Source organism: Xiphophorus hellerii, chromosome 22, assembly GCF_003331165.1.
Source record: "Xiphophorus hellerii strain 12219 chromosome 22, Xiphophorus_hellerii-4.1, whole genome shotgun sequence".
Lineage (NCBI taxonomy): Eukaryota > Metazoa > Chordata > Actinopteri > Cyprinodontiformes > Poeciliidae > Xiphophorus > Xiphophorus hellerii.
Window position 1 is genome coordinate 20,015,337 of NC_045693.1, and position 19,706 is coordinate 20,035,042.

General features: G+C 38.4%; 1 protein-coding gene across 3 annotated transcripts in view; it reads right to left on the bottom strand.

Annotated features, from left to right (window-relative positions):
• The window catches only part of fmn2a (formin 2a), a 44,214-nt gene that overhangs the window by 13,003 nt on the left and 11,505 nt on the right, over positions 1-19,706 (bottom strand). For all 3 annotated transcript variants that reach the window (XM_032553626.1, XM_032553627.1, XM_032553628.1), the window contains exons 5-13: positions 17,448-18,250; positions 16,852-16,993; positions 13,759-13,846; positions 9,207-9,268; positions 4,910-5,001; positions 4,702-4,831; positions 2,963-3,109; positions 2,337-2,396; positions 1,546-1,666 (exon numbers count right to left, since the gene is read on the bottom strand). In XM_032553626.1, the coding sequence (XP_032409517.1) occupies positions 1,546-1,666; positions 2,337-2,396; positions 2,963-3,109; positions 4,702-4,831; positions 4,910-5,001; positions 9,207-9,268; positions 13,759-13,846; positions 16,852-16,993; positions 17,448-18,250 (1,645 nt within the window). The remainder of the gene's footprint in view (positions 1-1,545; positions 1,667-2,336; positions 2,397-2,962; positions 3,110-4,701; positions 4,832-4,909; positions 5,002-9,206; positions 9,269-13,758; positions 13,847-16,851; positions 16,994-17,447; positions 18,251-19,706) is intronic.

Sequence of the window (19,706 nt, forward strand, 5' to 3'; positions counted from 1 at the left end):
TAACGCTCTGAAAGTGAATGGGGAAGTTTGCGTGTTGTGGCGGAAAATTACCTTGGGGGTGAAGCACGTCAAAATGCATCAACACGAGTCTAATATGACATTTAAAAAACAAGCATTTGACTGAGTTTTTTTTTTTTACATCGAGGCTCAATGCAAGAAAAAAAAAGGACACCCAGAGCGGCCAGATAGCAGGTAAAGCAGCGCACAGCTACCAACACTCACCTGGATTATCATCACGGTCAGAAAGCTAAACAAATAACCAGAAAACTAATTCAAGTCTTTGAGCTGGCGGTGTGAGACGTTGGATCTGCCCTCGCTCTTGGACCCCCACCACACGCTACTGGCAGCAATATTTCACAGACATAGTGCCGCCCAACCTCCACCAGACAATGAACTCTCATACCGAACGTCTGCTTAAAGCTGCAGCATATAATTTAAAATAAACAAACATTTTTTTTATATGTGTTAAAATATGTCTATTATGTCTAAATGAGATGAATTTATTGCCAGATAATTTTCCATTTTGCCAGGTAACATAGTATCATTTATACCTAAAGAGAAAAATTAACAGCCATTCCAGGCGATCGGCAGAGATCGGCCTCATGGATGATCAGCATCGGAATCGACAACAAAAAACCTGATCGTAGCTCCGATCAGGTTTTACCTTCCTCATGATAGGTATTATTATTACGCAGTAGCAATAAAAATACTGCCACTAATTATAATGGCTGTCCTTTCCAAAAAATTTTCTTTGACAGTTTCAACATATTAGTAGATTATCAGCAATTGTTGGGTAACTACTTTAAGTCTGCAGGGTTGTGACGTCTTTGTTTTTTGGTCTCATTGTGGAGAATTTGTTGGATAACTATTCTGAATGACCTACACTTCCACTACTATTCTATTACGCCTTTCAGATTTTAAACAAACGGATTTAAACGCCTCAATTGCCAAACGGTGGGTGGTTGGCACACAAATGGCTAAAGATAATCTAATAAAAGAATATATGAGTCAGTCTTTGAAAGACTGATGAACAGTCCTTTTCTCTTCACAGCCACATTCAGCTTTACTAGTACAGTTGATGAAAGAGGGTGGACAGGTAGAGCAAATTCCCTGGCCACAACTGCAAACTTCATATATTCTGAGCTTGGACTACAGTGAGACGGTAATGGCATGCCAGGTCTGACAGAGGTATATCTGAAGAGTCACATGTGGTTCTGGTTACCTCGTCTGTACGACAAACAGATGCTATCTCTCTGTTGATCTGCCTCTTCAGTCCATGCGTAACCATAGCTGGTTAAGTTTGGAAAATTACGATATATTTTGCAAAAAAACAATTTTAAAATGTGTCTCGGAGGATTTTTTAAAAACGATTTATGAGGTGATAAATCAATCAAATTACCAATGCAATACCAACATAATTTGATTGCTTAGCAACACCCAAAGTTTGCAATTTTGTAAACTTTCACTAAATTTACACTTTAAAATGGATGGATACGTCAAAAAAAGAAAAAGAAAAAAATGTGTAATGTAGGTCAGCGGTAGTACCGTTTAAATCTTTCTTCAGTTTGCGCAGATCTCTTTCAAAATCCTCAAACTTCATTTGGGAGGCTTGAAAAAGGTCCTGGGGCTCAGGCAAAGGGTAGAGGCACGTCTCTCTGCCAGCATCCTGATAAATGACAACACACATACATGCTTGAAAAAAATAGATATGATGCAAAACACACCACTGTGTCACAGTCAATCTTCCTTAAGGAGGGGAGGGCCTCTCCATCCCAAACACGCAAAGGCAAGATTTAAATAAATGCCGTCAGAGACAGACACAGACTTATCAACAGGTTAAATATTTTAGAAAAAAATGGACAGAAAGTGCTATAAATAGTGAACATCATCCTTAATGCAGAAACTGCTTGTTATTTCTCACCATCCGAATTTCTAAAAGGTCATTACAAGAGCTACAACCATGTCACGCTGGTTGTTTTTGGCAGGCTGAGTTACTGAGTTCATTTCATCTGGAGCAGAAAATTATTTATGCTAACACTTCTTTGGAAGCGGTGCCAGGGAGCCAACTGAAGATTTGAATGAAGCCAGAAGAAAGCAGAACATAAGCCAGAGATGAAGAGGGGAAGGCAGAACCAAAAAAAAATGTTGTATGAAATAACAAAAAGAGAGATTTGTCTCTGTTGCAAATGAGAAAAGGGAAAATAAATAATTTGATAAAGGATAAGCCATGGTATCCTCTGGCAAGAGAGGAAATGAAAAGAGAGCTCTGGAAGGATTTCTAAGCAAATCAGACTAAAACACGGGAGTGATTCAAATAAACAGGAACCAAAACATACCTCATCAAAGTGCTTCAAATAGTAAGCAACAATGTAAGACAAAAGACTTGTAGAGTTATCCTAAAAAAAGGACAAGAAAGAAAAACATTAAAAATAAATAAACCAACATCTTTTATTTATTAATTTGAAGCAGCATGTTTTAATTTATGCTGACATAAAAACGAAGAGCGATCTGAGAAGCTGGCAATAAATCAAGACAATGGAAGAGCAATGCAACAAAACACAATTGTGCCGGACTAGTCATCATAACTCAGAGTTAGTGGAAAGTTTCAGTACTTGCTCGTTCCACTGCTACATACACTGAAGGCACCCTTTCCTTTTATGGGATTTTTAAGGACACACCGAGTATGTTGTGATACTGACTTCGAGATGTAAACAGACAGACTTGGAGTCTAAATTCTTAACGGCTATTGAATATGAGGCCTGTGAGATTCTTTCATATCCAAAAAATTACAACTGAAAATGTGATAATGTGTGCAATGATTTTGAAATAAAATTGTGGATTAATAAGACATTCGTTTCTAATGCTAAACTCGGACACTGGGGATGGATGTGAAAATTTAAGATTTGGTCATTCAAATGTATACATGTAAATTTAGACCAATAACACACCAGCACACACTCACACAGCTTTTGACATCCTTCAGTTTTGGCAGGATGTCCATGGTGAAGCCATCGGCCTGTCCCCGAGACCGATTCCCTCCGTTCATGAAGTTCCCAAACGCTAGCACGAGGCCAAGCACCTGCAACACAGCCTCACTACTTTGGAGAGTCTGTGGTAAAGCAGAAGACACAAAGCTCAAGCAGATGATTGATGGGTAAATTACAAAGTATGAACTTTTTCAGATTTTGGCTTTAATTTCACATTAAAGCCAGATACAAAGTAGAGCGTAGTTCTTCTGTGAAGAAACTTGATGACTGATGTTCAATTGCTTTTCCAGAAATAATCTGAAAACTGTGACATGCACTTGTATATCCTCTCCTGAGTCAGTACTCATGTGCTGCAATTTTAGCCATTTTGCTGTCTGTCTCTACCTTAGAGAAGTATTACTATGCTTTGATCATTGTCCTTCTGAAAAAAACTCTGCTTCATGTCATTAATGCCTCATTTCCACTGAATGATATGAAACTGGTCAATGTGATTCATTGTAGGCCATGGGACCGACCCATACCACACCATTCCTGAGGCTCCTTCAGTTGTATTTCCACAGGACAATGGCATGGTTAAGGCAGAGCTACTGGCATCCCATAACACAGTCCAAAGATTGGGGGACAGAAAACTGCTTGCGACCATGTTCGGCATTTGAGTTTAACTCTGCCTGCCCTGTGAGAGTCCAATTTACAGTGCAAACACTCTCCTTATGCCAGAATATAAAATAGCACACCCAAATGCACTGACTGACCACTGTCGATCTATGGGAACGAGGTACAGCAGACTTTCTTCCTGGATTTATCAGTATTTAGCTTTCATCTATCTCTTCTCACCAGCTTCACTGCCCCCTACAGCATGATGTAAATCAGTGTTATTCAACCCTGGTCCTCAAGGCACACTGCCATGCATGTTTTAGGCATTCCCCTGCTTCAGCACACATGATTTCAATTGATGGCTGATTAACAGGCTTTTGCTGACTTGTGATCATCTGAATGGGGTGTGTTGCAGCAGGGAAATATCCAAAACATGCAGGTCAGGATGCCCTGACTCTGCACCATGGTGTGTTCAGGGTCATGTGCAGAGTTAGATTTTCCACTTACATATTGTTTGAATACAAGTTACATTTTATCTACCTCCGTTGAATTGTGGATCCCTGCTGAGCCTGAGTTAGTAAGATTAGTAAGATTAGTAAGATTCTCTGTATCTTTTCTGAATTAATGTTTCCTTTTCCCAGTCTGTAATCATGTAATCATGTGAACCTCCAAGTCTTGGGTTCGGGTTAGTCTCTTTCCATTTCTGGCTGTCATAAGTTTGGGATATTGTTTCATAACATTACTGACATTTCTGCTAAAAAGAAACCTCTGGGGCCTTCACCAAGAAGTTGTAGTTATATTACATGCAGGCAAACTAATTCTTATAAGGGGTGACTGCAGAGGACAATTACTTGCATAGGATTTTAATTATTGGTCCCAGAGTCTGAGTCTAAATGTATGCCTGTACATTTTGTTTACAAAGCAACTTTAAGAACCATGTAATATTTTCCTTTGACTTCACAATTATGCACTTCTTTGCATTGGTTCATCACTGTGCTAAAAAAATAAATCAAAGTTTGGGGTTGTAACAAGACAAAATCTGAAAAAATTCAACAGGTGTGAAATTTTTTTTTAATGCTTATTGTATTAAAATAAAGAAAGGAAAAGGCTAACAATTCACCTTACACACTTTTTGCAGGATTTCGATTTTACGCAGAATTGACGTGATGCACTCATGAAAAGTTGATTGGAACAGGATGCAGAACACCCGCTGTGAGAAATTGGGAATTTGTGATAACTGGAACAGAAATCTGGAGACGGGACAAAATGAGTTAAATTAACATTACAATTTAGGTGCCGAAGTTGATTCCTGATATTTTTATTCTTACTGTTCTGGCTTGTCCAGTGGCTTTGCGTCATCCTTGTCTTGGCTGGATTTCATGTGTTTCTTAATAGACTCAATCTCATCATTTTGAGCCCTCTGTCAAGGAAAAGTTCAAGGTGAAATGAAAAATTTACATCATGAAAATGAGTAAAATGTGATGCTTTCTGTAACATAATCCTAAATGACGCTCAACAAAATTAAGTTACAATTAGAAAAGAAATTAAACCATAACAGCAGAATTCAGACACAGCTTTTGAAAAGCAAAACTAAAGGTAAATTAATAAGTTATAAATGTCAAGAGACCTTCAGAAAGCCTAAGTTATCCTAAATGTAATCTAGATGACGATCTGAAGAAAATTCAATTTTCTTTAAAGCTTTAAGGATTTTATTACAAGCCTATCACAAATCTGCTCCAAATCCATTCAGTTTTCTTCCCCGACAGGCTCACCTTCTAGTTTCTTTCTTTTAATATGAACAAACTAAATCTCAACCATATTTTTCTTTTTTTAGATTTACTTTACAAGTTTCACAAATGCCATAGTTGCCTTCTGCTTGATTACATTCCTGACCATTATCCTGCTGCCAGGCGCCGGACCACAGTTTTATTCAAGGTGGTTTTATAAAAGCAGCCAGAAATGCACTGTCATTTCACAAGGAGGAAAGACAATGGATGTCAATGTTTTTGAAGGAGAGAGGTAAAACACTAAAACCATCATCAGGAAGAAAATGTAAACACTGTCTCCAGAAGTTGATCGACCAACCGGTCTGAGCCTCAGCACTTTGGTTTTTCCAACCGCCCCTCCTGTCTTTCTCCATTTTTTCCCCCCTTCACTGGAGTTTGGCCCCGGCATGGATCCTTGGAAAACATCAAACACCAGCATCAAACGAACTGAAAGCCCGATTAGTATTCTACACACCGCTGCCTTGTGTTGGTAAGGGCAGGCTCTTCGAGATGTTTTCAAGTGTAAATATATTTAACGCAAAGCAGATCCTTTTCAAAGGGCAGCGGCAGAGCCCGGCAGTGTTTGGTGTAATTGGGGACAAGTAGGCATTAGCGTGTGATCCTTGAATTGCTAGGGCATGTTGGAGCGGTTGTTAGCATGAGAAATACAGTCCCATGTGGAATATCCAATGCAAACTCAAGTAGGATGATATTTTAATGCTAGAATCCTAGCAGTAGCCAAGTGGTATTCATTAACTAGGTCTCTGGTGCAAGGCTAAACAGATCCAGTCAGAGTATAATCACTGTTTAAGTCACTCAACTTTCAACATTGAGGTTTATGAAATTTATGAGTAAGCCCCTGGTCAGAAATTGCATCATTTGAATTCAATAATAGCACCAGGTGCTCAGAAAAATTCACTCTTCAAAAGATCTATTTTATTCTGCTGTTTATTACAACCTTGCTTTATTTAAAATATATCCACTTTCTGAAGTTTCTTTTTGTTTTTACCTCCCTCTCAACAGTCTGCAATTTAGATTTAGCAACTCTGCACTCAACAAAAATGTAAATATAGACTTTATTCCGAAGCTTAATTTCTGAAGTATTTATTTTTACTCATTATTCCTGGCGATGTGCCTGGAAGGTTGATTATATTAGTAACTTCTGGTATGACACGATCTGCATAGCAGTTTGTGTTTGTATGTTGTAGGCCCCGTTTTTGAAGTATTTGGTTTGCATCTTCTTCTTTATTTATGTTATGATAATCACACACTTATGAACATGTCATTTTAAAGCTCAAGCTTTTACAAAAAAGCCTACAAAAAAGCCTTAACATCCAATTAAATAAGGTAAAAGCATAGAAAACACCAGATCAATTTTTTATAGATTAAAATATTTTTTTCATTAGCTAAAGCAGATAATTATGCAGGAATATATAATTAAAGTACATTTTTAAACCATCTGAAGGATGAACCGATATGACATTTAAGATTGCTGTTCATATATGTTTTTTTTACCCACTCTTGTTCTAATCAACAGATACAAAAGGTAAAAAAAAACAACAACAAATGTATAATTTGAAAACAATATGCATATGTAGACCTGAAATATTTAAATATATCCAAATTTCTGATTTTGTCTTCAAGCATCTCTATGTGCCATGTTTATAAACATGATCATTTGTAGTCTTATTTAATCAGATTCTGGGACATTGAGATATTGTCATGACCTCAATGACATTTCGCCGGCTCAAGCTAAAAAAGTCCTCCTAACTCGCACTGATGTAAGAGGAGAGAGATTAGCGTTCCACCGTCATTGACCTTTTCTGAACGGTGGTGGCCTTGTCCAGACAACACCGCCGTCTATAATCTGTGGTTGGCAGACTGAATAACCCTGCCCGGCCTCCGTGCGTCTCTATCTGCTAGTGCAGAGTGCAATGTGTACACAACTGTGTGGTTCTACTTGTTTGTTTGTGAGCATGTTTGTGAGAATGAGAGGAAAGAAAAGGAGTGAGGGAGAGTAGCTTGTGATCTAGCTCCTAGCACAGCGAGTGAGGGTGTAACCATTAGGAGCCCCTCGCATTCCTCAAGACAGGCTGACTGTGCTGCCAACTGTGGTTTAGGGGGCTGGAGACCCACAGACAGGATGGAGTCTTGCAATACAAAAGAGAAACAATTTGGCTCCTCGACTCAATAACACAGCCTCAGGCCATACAGGGGGAAAGGAGAGAGAGAAGGGGGCTTGAAGTCTCAGGGTGAACGGAGAGGTTGGAAGACTTTTGATCCTAAGTTATGACACATTGGTTCATGACTACAGCTCGTCTCAAGCCACAGTCTCATTCCCATGATCAGCATTATTAATATGCCTCTGGCGGCCAAAGGTCCAGGCCTCTTCTGTGTAGTGGTGCCAAAAATCCCTTCGCAGGAATTTCACAGCATCTTAAACATGCTTTCCATTGAAATGTGGAAAATATGCTCATTTTCATGTTCCATAATTTACTGACCTGACTTTAAAGGGGTCCTGAACCGTTTCATCTGGGCAGAGGAGATTGATGAATATGGATTTACTCTTTATAAAAGAGAGCCTTCATTCCCAATATGAAGATATATTAAGATGTACTGATGACAGCTCAGCGATCCACTACTAATGTCATACAATCCAGAGCGGCCATCATGCTTTGCAAAGCTTTTCAATTTTTGTAAATCTTACTTACTCTTTGCTGTGACACAAATTTTTCTGTTTTATTATTACAAAAGTCGAGTAATTTTCATTCAACGTGTAAAAAAAACATGTTTGCTACGTAAAAGCACTGATTTTCTTCCAGGACAGACCAACACATGAGTGGCAGTCTAGCCAAACAGCTCGCATACCAGTGTGACTTGTGGTTTGCCTGTTTGTTTTTCTGTCTAATACACACTTCCTTTGTTCGCCCCTTTCAAGTTGAACATGGCGTAAGAGCTCCACTAAGGGACATTTGTTCAGTGATGGGGCATCTCTGACAATGTAAATCTCATTTTATATTATAGATAGCAAATATGTTAAAGTGTGTTTTATTTCCCACATTCTAATTGTCATCATCTATCCTGTCCTCTTCTTTTGAAAGTGTAGGTAGGGCAGAAAACCCTAGAAATTTATCTCATCAATGCAAATTTCCAGTTTTTTTCTAAGAGATACCAACTTGGAAACTGGCATTCAAAGTGTCCACAAAATTCTTAAGATCTTCAAAACTACGGCAGTGACTGGAGTCAAATGTAGTGAAGCACAAAAAAAAAAAAATACCATGACTTCAAAATGGACTCCTACATTACCAACATTGACTTGTGACTTTACTTGGACCTGGACCTTCAGATTTCGGCCCCGTCCTCATGGAGACAGGATGAGGTGTGTCCGCAAAGATATTTTGTTATTTAGGTTGCAAGTCCACACCGACCTGGCATTTTGGGAAGTCAGAAACAATTATCTTTGAAAACAGATCCCAAAGTGGATCAATTTCAAAATAACTGTTTCATGTTTCAGTGAATATTTTCAATCATCTGGCTAGGTCACATCAAGACTAGGGAACAAAACAGACTTATCTACTCATCTTTTCTTAGGGTCAGTGTTACCAGAGAAAACATTGGAACAATTTATCCATAGCAATAATTCTGCATCACTACTTTTTTTCTTCCTTTCATAGTAAGGTAATCTAAAATTAATCTAGACTTTAACATGTTGGCACTTAGTATTGTGTTGTTCTTTCTGAAAGCAATTTATGTCTTCTTGTAATTCTTACTAAGACTACAGATATGCCTTTAAATAAGTTAATTTGAAGAATTCATATTTTCTATAGCTGGACGCTGTGTGATAATGAAGCTCACTTACGTTTTCATAAAGTGCTTGCAGAGTCTCCAGATCAACAACGGTGTTGTCCATATTTAGGACAGCTGTGGACAGAACACAAGGGTGACATGGTTAGTGTTAATACTAACACCGAGGCATGTCTTGACATTTCTTTACCTTTAAAGAACACAATTAGCAAGTCAGAAATCACAGCAGCACAAACAGAGCCCCTCTTTCATAAGCAACAGATTAAAACCGTTTGTTTGACATAAACCACAAAACAAGACTGAACGCTTTCTTAGATCTAAAATTCCTGCTTCCCAAGGCCTAAAGGTAGCAGACAACAAGGGTAAAATTACCCCATATCACATGCCATGCGCTGGGAGTAAGTAAAGTTATCAGTTCTCATCGGGATAGCATGTGAAAAGCCACATGCTGTACATACGTAGGACTTAGAAATCTGTCAAAGACACAAAGATCTGTGTTTGAAGTTCTGTGTTTGAATTCCTTGTGTCGCCTTTTTGTCTCGGCGCGAGGACCTGGCGCCCGCAAGCATTAATCCTTTGAAAGTAAATGTTTAAAGACAAACAGAGCCGGGAGATCTGTGGTGTCGAGGCTGAGGTGTTGCCGTACACACAATCGCTTAGTGAAGCAGTCAACACCTAGATGTGTATGTTCATCATGCAGTAGGTGTTGAAGTTATTCACGTTGTTTTGACCTGTTGGAAATCTGATGGGGAGATTCGAGTGTCAGGCTCTCGGAGGAAAGAGTGAACATGATGGAGGAAAATGTTATGAGCCTTTGAGAGCAGTTTCAAAATAGATGAAGAAAAAAAATAAGGATTAATTAGAAAAACCAAGACATGGGGAAGGAGGGGACATTAAGCTTAAAGGTAAATTTGACACCTGGAAATTGACCTCTGTCTCTTTCCAGCACATCATCGCAACAATCCTCCTCCATGATACTGTTTATAGCCGTTCTTAGGAGTGTTGGACAGGAAAGTAGTTCATATGATAAGCTCAGCAGACGCGTAGTTCCACCAGGTCTTTGCCAACTGCTGCTGCCACTAGTTTGGAGGAGTTTTGGAGGAAGACAGAAGGAATGGGTGCTCTGTGGGGTGAGAGCTCAGCAGGATCCTTCGCTCCAAGGAGTAGCTTTGGGTAAACAGGCGGTGGATTGTATGAGTAGGTGTTTAAACACCTCCGTAAAGGGAAATCAACTATTTATCAAACGTGTGAAAGAATCAATGGAACACTTAGTGCATGTTTTTGGTGAGGGAATTATAACATGATATAAAGCTAAATAAAAATTTAAAATTTCAATAAAATGGATACGAGCTCATACGTCTTCTTTGAAGCTCAAAGTGTTTGAAAAATATAAATTCATTCATTCACCACTGACTACTTGAGGGCCTGTTTTGCCTTTGCTGAAGTCTGGCCTTCCCTTTGTACAAAAATGTGCATATTTTTGATCAACTCCTTCTCTGCACTCTTTTGGACACATTTCATTCCTCAGAAGTAACTACAAAACATCCTATTCTGTTACGTTTACCATTTGGTTCTCATTACCATCTTTGCCAGTGTCTGTGTGGGTACGTCGATTTGGAAAACTAGTTATTAAAAGAAGCAGGTGAAAGTTGTGTTATTGCTGTGACATGGAAAGTCCAATCACGCAAAAAAATAAATAAAAAAATAAAACTTGGACCATTTGTCCACATGTATTCTAGACTGCCGCATGTGACCCCAGCACAGCGGCGCCGTCAACCACAGTCTTGTGGGGAGAAGAAGAAAAAAACTGCTGCTCTAAAGCCTCACAGGAAGCAGACACTGCACGGAAGTGTCCTATGAAACGTAGTGTGTCAGCCAAGTCTGAGAACAACCAACAACAGCTGTGAGGAAAGTAAGGGGAAAAGTGTTGATTCCCCACTGAGTGGCTGAGCTGCTTTAAACCAACAACAAAAATTTAATGATTCATAACTTGTTTTTCTTGAAGTTAAACCATCCAAATGACAGTTTTGGTAGTCACTGTCACTATTGTGGAATTCAAAAGGAAATTAAATTGATTCACAACCCCGATTTGGAGCATCACAATGCTTTCATGAGTGAATCTTTTGCCTCTCAAAACAATGTGACGCATAGAGACATAAAATAATTTCAGATAAATGAGATCTCTAATGTCTGTGATATGTTAAAAGACTGTTCTAATATCAATAAATGTTAAAATCCAAACATTCTGGGAATGAAGCAAAAGATACTGAGAATTACTCCACCAAACCACCAAAGACACACACTATGTTCTCAGTCTGTGATAAACTGAAGTTTCCAATTAGTGCTAATTATAGAGCATTTCAAAACTGTCCTAACATAGGAGATAAATGGCAGTGTTAATGACAGTGGCCCTCTCCTGCCCTCCTCCTCTGACCCAAAATGGATGCATCAAATACATTAAAGCTGGAATCTTAACATTTACGTGTGTAATAGCTGAAGATGCTGCAGGTTTTAAACCGTAATAAATGTTCTCCTCTTGAAGGATTTAAAAGGAAAAAAAAGGAGAATGAAGAGTGTTTAGACACACGGATGAGCGAAGACTGGAGCGCAATCAGAGGGTAACTAAAACAGGAAGACTGTCGGTTCCCATCAACGTCTCCAGGATGACTTCACCTCTACAAAGCCGCCTAGACAAGATGGTGACAAGCTCAGAGCGCCGGAGAGCCGCAGAAAAACATGATGTGGGTGTTAAATGCGATGAGATTACCAAAAATGAGAGCAAGCAAAACCAGAGAGGAGGAGGCAAACAAAAGGCTGAATAACTCAAATGACTTTTAGTTTGATGACTTTCCAAAGTGAGAGGGGACTTTACACAATCCGAGTACGCTCTCAACAAATTCCAAGATACATTTTTGATACTTAGTAAAAAAAAAATATATATATATCTAAAAGATTTTTTCCAGAATAAACTTTTTATTGTTAGCTTGTCTTCAATGTTTTTCATGATAAAATATTTTTTGTATTGCATTATTAATTTTCTATCAAACATGAGTGTTTGTTATAACAACTTTTCAAAACATGTTTGAAAGTTTTGAGCCACGCCTCAACATTGTTTTGCTTATACTAGAGTCATCATCTTATATTACCACAATTACCATTTTACTTTGTGCCAAAATGTTATGTTTGTTCAGTCTGTGTTGGCCACAATTCCATATATTGAACATCAATAGCCATCTAGTCCGACTCAGCACTTCTCTCGTCGGAATGGAGGATGGTTGTGTACAGCGGCAAGTTTCTGTAAGTTTCTTAGCGTTGAACTAGCGTATTGCATACATCAGGGCCAAATATTAGTGATTGGGTACAATTTAAAACTTCATCAAAGTCCATGTCTCCAACAAATAACTGGTCCAGGCCCTGTGTACAAAGCGAAGTGTAGAACAAGGGGCTGGGTTTTTACCAAGCTATTAGTTTCCACGTCTTAACTGTTTTATTGCAACCAGATACATTTCTGACGACTCAAAATTATCCATAGTGCAAGAAAGGAAATAAGTGTCAAAAGCTTCTTTTAGCCAGCTCACATGTATCACATACAACATGTAGGAGAGTTGAGCCAGGCGTTGGACTAGAGAAACCTCCAGTCACTCTGAACCAGTGGACCGGTTCTGAAACTGTAACCTTTTAAATCTTTGGAATGACTAGATATTAGTAACTGAGATCATGGTACCTACTGGAGTCAGCTATGACCCCATGTTTCCATTAGAAAAAAAAAAAAAAAAAATCACATTAATATACAACCTAAACGTCGTGGTTGGATTTTTCCGTCCGGAGACAGCAATTACTGAAAACTTTAAGTACTATGGATTATCCACAGATTACAGCTTTCTTGAAATGATGAAACAATCTGTAGAACTATGTTTTAACAAAAATAGAAAACAAAAGAGCAATCATTCTTTCATTTGACAGCTAAAGGTTTTACTGAATTAGACTCTCTAAAGTCTTTTCAGGATAATAAGATTGCTTTTGTTGGGGAAGTATCAGTGGATTATAATGAGATTGTAAAGCCTAAGTAGCCATCTTGTTTCTTTAGGTTGATTGTACCTGCTGTCATGATGATTAATCATGATAATCTTGGGATTTCAACTCAAAATCTGTGCTCACTTATTCACAGCTTTTATTTATACAGTAGGATTGAATTTATGGAACTGAAGTGTTCAGTGTTGGTATAGTTATCAAAAAATAAAAATATTTCACTTAGATAGCAGTACAGAATCCAGGAATAACTATACTTGTCACATACAGAAAGACCAAAACTGGAAATGCAGAGGAATGAATGAAAATCACATTTTTTTTGTGAATTTTTAGAAAATGCCATATTACTTCCATCTTTCCCAAATAAATGCACCTCATTTCTGTCTTGTACTAAATAAACCCTACAGTCAGTACAATATAACTTTTAATCTTTTTTACCAAATACGTGTTAACATTTGAGCCAAATAAAAGTATATTTTACAGTGCCACTTTATTTTTCATAAAATACTGCAGTTATCTGGCACAAAGTCAAAATCCAGATTCAGGAAAAAAAAACAAAAAAACAAAAAACACCTTACCATTCTGGATGTCCTTCATATCCAGGTGAATACTGGACATCAGAATCCCGACAGCTTGTGAACGCTTGTTGCTCAACAATTTTACCACCTAAGAAATGAACACAGAGACAGCAGCGGAAAGGTCAGGATAGGTCAGAAAAAAACAGGTAAACAAAAGTGAAGCATTTGTTTTTGGACTTAAGACCATTACAGTCTGTTCCTTTGTGGGAGCAAGAACGTACCCTGCAAATAGTGATAAACACATTACAATAGATTTGCCAAGAGAAAAAAATAGCAGGATTTTATTAATTAAGTTTCCAGAAGTGATTACACCTAAAAAAATAAAAAAAAAAAAGTCCTGTGAAATTTTGGCTCAGGATTTATGCAAGTCTACAATAAGTAAACAGTTTTCTAAACAGAAATAAAGTCAATCAAAATTACATTAAATGAGTCAAAACCCCAGAAAGATAAGGATAGAGCATCTTAAACACTGTCTAAAGTTAACTGTTAACTTTATTAAGGCGTCACCCAAAACTAATATCATTATTGTTTGTAGTTATGACTATGTAATGAGTGAGAATTAATAACATACATTGGACAAATCATAAGCCACAGTGTTCCTTAGTAAGCAAAAGCGTGAGCAGGATTGAAGAGAATGAACAAGACAGAAAACCCAAAGCTTACTGTGATCCAGACAGAACCCTTTCACTGAAACCAGATCACACAGACCACAGACCTTGTAAACATACAGGAAGTTGTATCAGCAGGCCCCAAATGTCTGTTTCCCTGGAAATAACCACAGCTTTGATGGGAATGGACTGATGAGATACTGACTGGGCATCTCTTTTTAATAGGCCAATTTATTCTATATAATCCAACAGAAGTATTCACACCACTTCCACTTTTTCACAAATTGTAAAGTTACAACCAATAACTTTACTGTGTTGGATTTTTTATTATTCTAATTTTGTTTGTTTGTTTTTATTTTAAAAGGAAAATGGATACATTGGTTTATTTTTTTGTTTAACAAAATCTCACGAGTGCAGGCTCCAACATTATTTATTCTGGGAACATCATGTATTCACCTCAGTTCACCTTTTCATCAACTCCAGACAGTTTCTAATGTGTTAGTTTTCCAGCACACAGGGTTTTATCAGGCACTGTGAACTCATAAATAACTTTTACTCATAACAAAACACATTTATTGACTATTATTCATCTTAAAAGTCAAAAATTCCATCAACACTCCCAACAATAATTTATACTTCATAACATTCAGCTTGATAAAAGACTGAAGATGGTTTTATTCCTTTTTTAACCAGTGTCTGAAAGATTCATCAGATGCAATGGTTTAATATTCTCCACGGAGTCGCTTGTTTGTCCTTTTAGTTTTCCTCTGAAATAAATAGTTTATTCAGTTATTGTAACGTCTGCCAGTATGGGTTGCCATAAATCCTGTACAGCTCTAAAAAACATGTCTGAAAAAAGCAAACTGAAAAGTTGAACATGTACCAATACAATCTATTTAGAAAAAAATTACACAACTTAAAAAAAATGGAAAAAACTAGATTATCTGAAAGACTCACACACTCTACAATGCATTGTATGTTTATATTTTATAATTTCCCTGAGGGAAAATCCTACAGGGATTAATAAAGTTTTTATCTATCTGTCCGTCTGTCTATCTATCTATATACTGTATATCTATACAAGTTCAGAATAAACATCTTGAACCTAAATGTCTCATTTTTAGGCCTTGAAATGTTTTTAATTCAGTAAAATTTATTATAGTAGTTCTTAAATATTTAGTTAAACCCTAAATTAATAAGAATAATGAAAAATAAATAAAAAATAGACTTGAAAACAGTTTGCTAAAACCCATTGTCACCATTCTGAACCTTAATGTAGGTCACAGGTGTCAAACTCCAGTCCTCAAGGGCCGGTGTCCTGCAACTTTTAGATGTGCCTTTGCTGCTTCACACCTGAATAGAATAATTAGGTCATTAAGGCTCTGGAGAACTGATCTACACAAGAAGGAGGTAATTAAGCCATTTCATTCCAGTGTTTTGTACCTGTGGCACATCTAAAAACTGCAGGACACCGGCCCTTTGGGGACTGGAGTTTGACACCCGGGTGTAGGTGAAGAATACAAAAAACATACCAGTTTACATCAGGAACAATTGAAACTAGCTTAGTTGTACAGTTGAAAGCTGAGTTATTTTGCCGTAACTGATTAAGTCTTACATTAAAATTATTGTTTTAAACAGGCATTATTTTTCACTCATAGAAATGTGCAGTTTTCAGTGAACTACAGGGCAGTTTACTTAAAGCTAAGATCCATGTGTTTGAGCATAACTTTCATAAACTTTAAACTTGGTGCGTTTCTAGAAAGTTTTATGTTAATTTTATGGTTCAGTTCAACGTCTCATAAACTACAAGATTTCCCAAAAATGTTTATGCCTTAAGACTAACATTTAATCTCTGCCATAAGTATAAAGTATCCCCCAGAGTGTCAATTAGATGGGTAAAACGTTGTTCCCCTGTGCAACATTATTTGTGATTTACACGCATAAATTTGACCAACAGCACATCAATTTAAGGATGACGACAAGAGCAGCTTTAAACTGTAGATCAAATGTTTGACTTGGAAATTGATGGAGTGGCGTAAAGTGTATTGGGGAGAGAAACAGTCTCAACCATTAAACCAATTCATACAGAAAGCACAATGGGAGGAACCACACCATGAAATACAACTCCCAAGCTTCTCTTGCTCTCCCTCACTAATTTCCCTTCCCGCTCTCTCTTAGCAGTCATCGTGGCTGTGAGGTTTCCTCACCGCACGCGAGTCTTTGGCTCGGTGCCACTGGATGGTCACAAGGGAGTCGGTTGGGAGCCAGAGCTCACACCACATAATAACTGTCTGGCTGCAGCAGTTCCTCCTGCCACTCAAAGTGACTCTGGGAGCGACAGTGAGGAGAAATGGAAAGAAACGAGGCATGGATGGAAAGTAAAGATTGGGAAAGCTCCAAAGAAGGCCAGAGGAAAAAAAAAAAAAAAGTAATAAAATCAGAGTAGAGAGAGAGGACTATGCCCAACAGTCAGGAGGACACGTACCTGTTTGGCCTTTGATTTGCTGATTGTATCTGAAATTGGTTTCTTCTTCTCCTTAACAGCACTTTTGGAAAACAGATCCACAAATTCTCCGAAATCAATAGTTGGCTCCTCTATTTTTTCCCACACCAGTGGTCCGGGGATTCTGCAGGCAGGATGACAGATTAACTATTTACTTTTAAAACAAGAGAAGTTTAATATGTCATTCCGTGGTTGAAAAAGTATACCGAAGCTGTTTTCTAAGTACTTATGTGTCATCTTTTGGAAACTACAAATCCTTATAATACACTTGTCTAGCCCATCAGTCAACAAACTTAGAATCGAGTTTCTCACTTGCAGCAAAAATTGTGAGATTTATTTTTAGCATCCGTTCATTCAGCTGCGTTTTTTTCAAGCCCTAATGGAGGAAGAAAACCTGGTTAGAGTCAATTCTGCCCTAACCACAACGCCTGGACTGCATTGCTTTCATTTTCCACAAGGTTAGCATCTCCATTACCATCACAACATGTGGCTGATCTTTATCTTAAGTGGACATGTTTCCTCTCAAAAATCTCTACTGTTAAAATGTCTGTGTGCAAATGATCCATATCTGCCCTTACTTTTTAGCGTGCAGCTGGATGCGGGTCCAGTAGAGCGGCTTCATTGGCTTGGGGGGCTCTATCACGGCTTTGGCAGGGGTCGCTTCCTGAACCGCCAGGGAAGAAATGGGACCTGGAGGTGGAGGGATGCAGCCTGGAGGAGGGGGTCCCATTCCCAGTGGAGGTGGTGGTGGAGGAGGGGGTCCCATTCCTGGTGGAGGAGGTGGAGGAGGAGGGGGTCCCATTCCCAGTGGAGGAGGTGGTGGTCCTATTCCAGGCAGAGGAGGTGGCGCTGGAGGGCCAAAGCCTGGTGGCAGAGGTGGAGGTGGAGGCGGAGGAGGGGGTGGCGGACAAGGTCCAAAACCAGGTATGGGAGCAAGTGGAGGTGGAGGCGGAGGTGGAGGAGGAGGAGGCATGCCTCTTGAGGGTGGAGAGGCAGCAGAAAGAGGGGTACTTTGGGTGATGTTGTTTTGCTGCCTCTCTTTGCAGGTGCACACAAAGCTTTCTGTAGACTTGAGGCTTGACGATTTGACTGAAAAGGACTTGGGGCCAATTCCTCCATTTAAAGATGCGTCAAATTTAAGCCCCTCATCCACGGGTGAAGTTTGAACAGATGCCTCCAGTCTTTCTACCCTTTTCTGTGAAGCCTTGGGTTGTGCATTTCCCAGAACTTCCACACTGTCCTCACCGCTCTTCGGTAAGGAGGGCCGATGAAGGACAGCGATCTTACTCTGCAGCTCCTCAATTTTCTTCTCCAGCTGAGGGATGAGGCAGTTTTCATCCTCTGAAGATGACTGGCCTGACTTCAACCTGCTGGATTCTGTCTGTCAATGAATGACAAAAAAATAAAAAAAAATTAAAAACAGCTAAGAAAATGAAACAAATACAAATTTGAAGTTGGTACAAAGATCCTAAATAATAATAATAATAATAATAATAATAATAATAATAATAATAATAATAATAAACAAGTGTCAAACTGTGATTTCTGTGTTATAGTTTCTGACTTAAGGTCAATTTGCCACTTTTTATCCCCATTTTTTGCACATTGTTATTGTGTTCACTTAAAATTCCTTTCATAGTCATGAATTTACTTCTTGTTACACATTTTGCACATCATAGAAATAATTGCAAAAACGCTCCACAGTTTAAAATCTGTTAATGCATTAACAGATATTCCTGAACATCTGAAGACCCTTCACTTGGTGGACCCACAGTGGTGCTTTTTATTCTGAAAAACACTGCATTAAATTATAAGGCCACAAACTTTGCTGATGTGACCCAAGGGACAGAGAGTCGTGGCTCAATTAGTTACCTCGACTTTTTTATTTTACTGTTCTTGAAACCATGGACGTCTTTTCCTTTTATCATTTCTCTAAACAAGCCTGACCTCTGGTGGACAAAAACATTTTTACAGGGTAAGCCATCAAGCTGTTGCAGACAAACCACAGAAATCTGAGTAGGTGTTAAAAGAACATTAAGTCGAGTACATTCCTGAACATTGGGAACAACATAGAACAGATAATTTAATGTTGCATGTGAAGCCATTATAAAACGGGAACGTTTTCACTGTATAGTCCATAATCGCATGGCTATTTTTTAGCTGACCAAGAACAATTCTTATACTCAAGTCTCAGAGTAGTTCCTGTCCTATCTGGCATGACATGCATTTGTGCTCACCAGATTAATTCTTGCACCCTTAAATAGAATTCCCAATTATTCACTACTTTGCTTTGATCCATCACACAAAACCCTGATAAAATATGTTATATTGCAAAAGGATCAGCTTGTCAGCCTTCATATAATTTTTTCCATTAGGATTATCCATCATATTAATCTGAAGGGATTACTATGATGTTGATCCATATTTGCAGCTCTAATAGCTCCTGCTCTTCTAGAAGCTTTCTAAAAAATGTAAGAGTGAATATACACTGCTCAAAAAAATAAAGGGAACACTCAAATAACACATCGTAGATCTGAATGAAAGAAATATTCTCATTGAATACTTTGTTCTGTACAAAGTTGAATGTGCTGACAACAAAATCACACAAAAATCATCAATGGAAATCAAATTTATTAACCAATGGAGGCCTGGATTTGGAGCCACACACAAAATTAAAGTGAAATAACACTACACGCTGATCCAACTTTAATGTAATGTCCTTAAAACAAGTCAAAATGAGGCTCAGTATTGTGTGTGGCCTCCACGTGCCTGTATGACCTCCCTACAACGCCTAGGCATGCTCCTGATGAGGTGGCGGATGGTCTCCTGAGGGATCT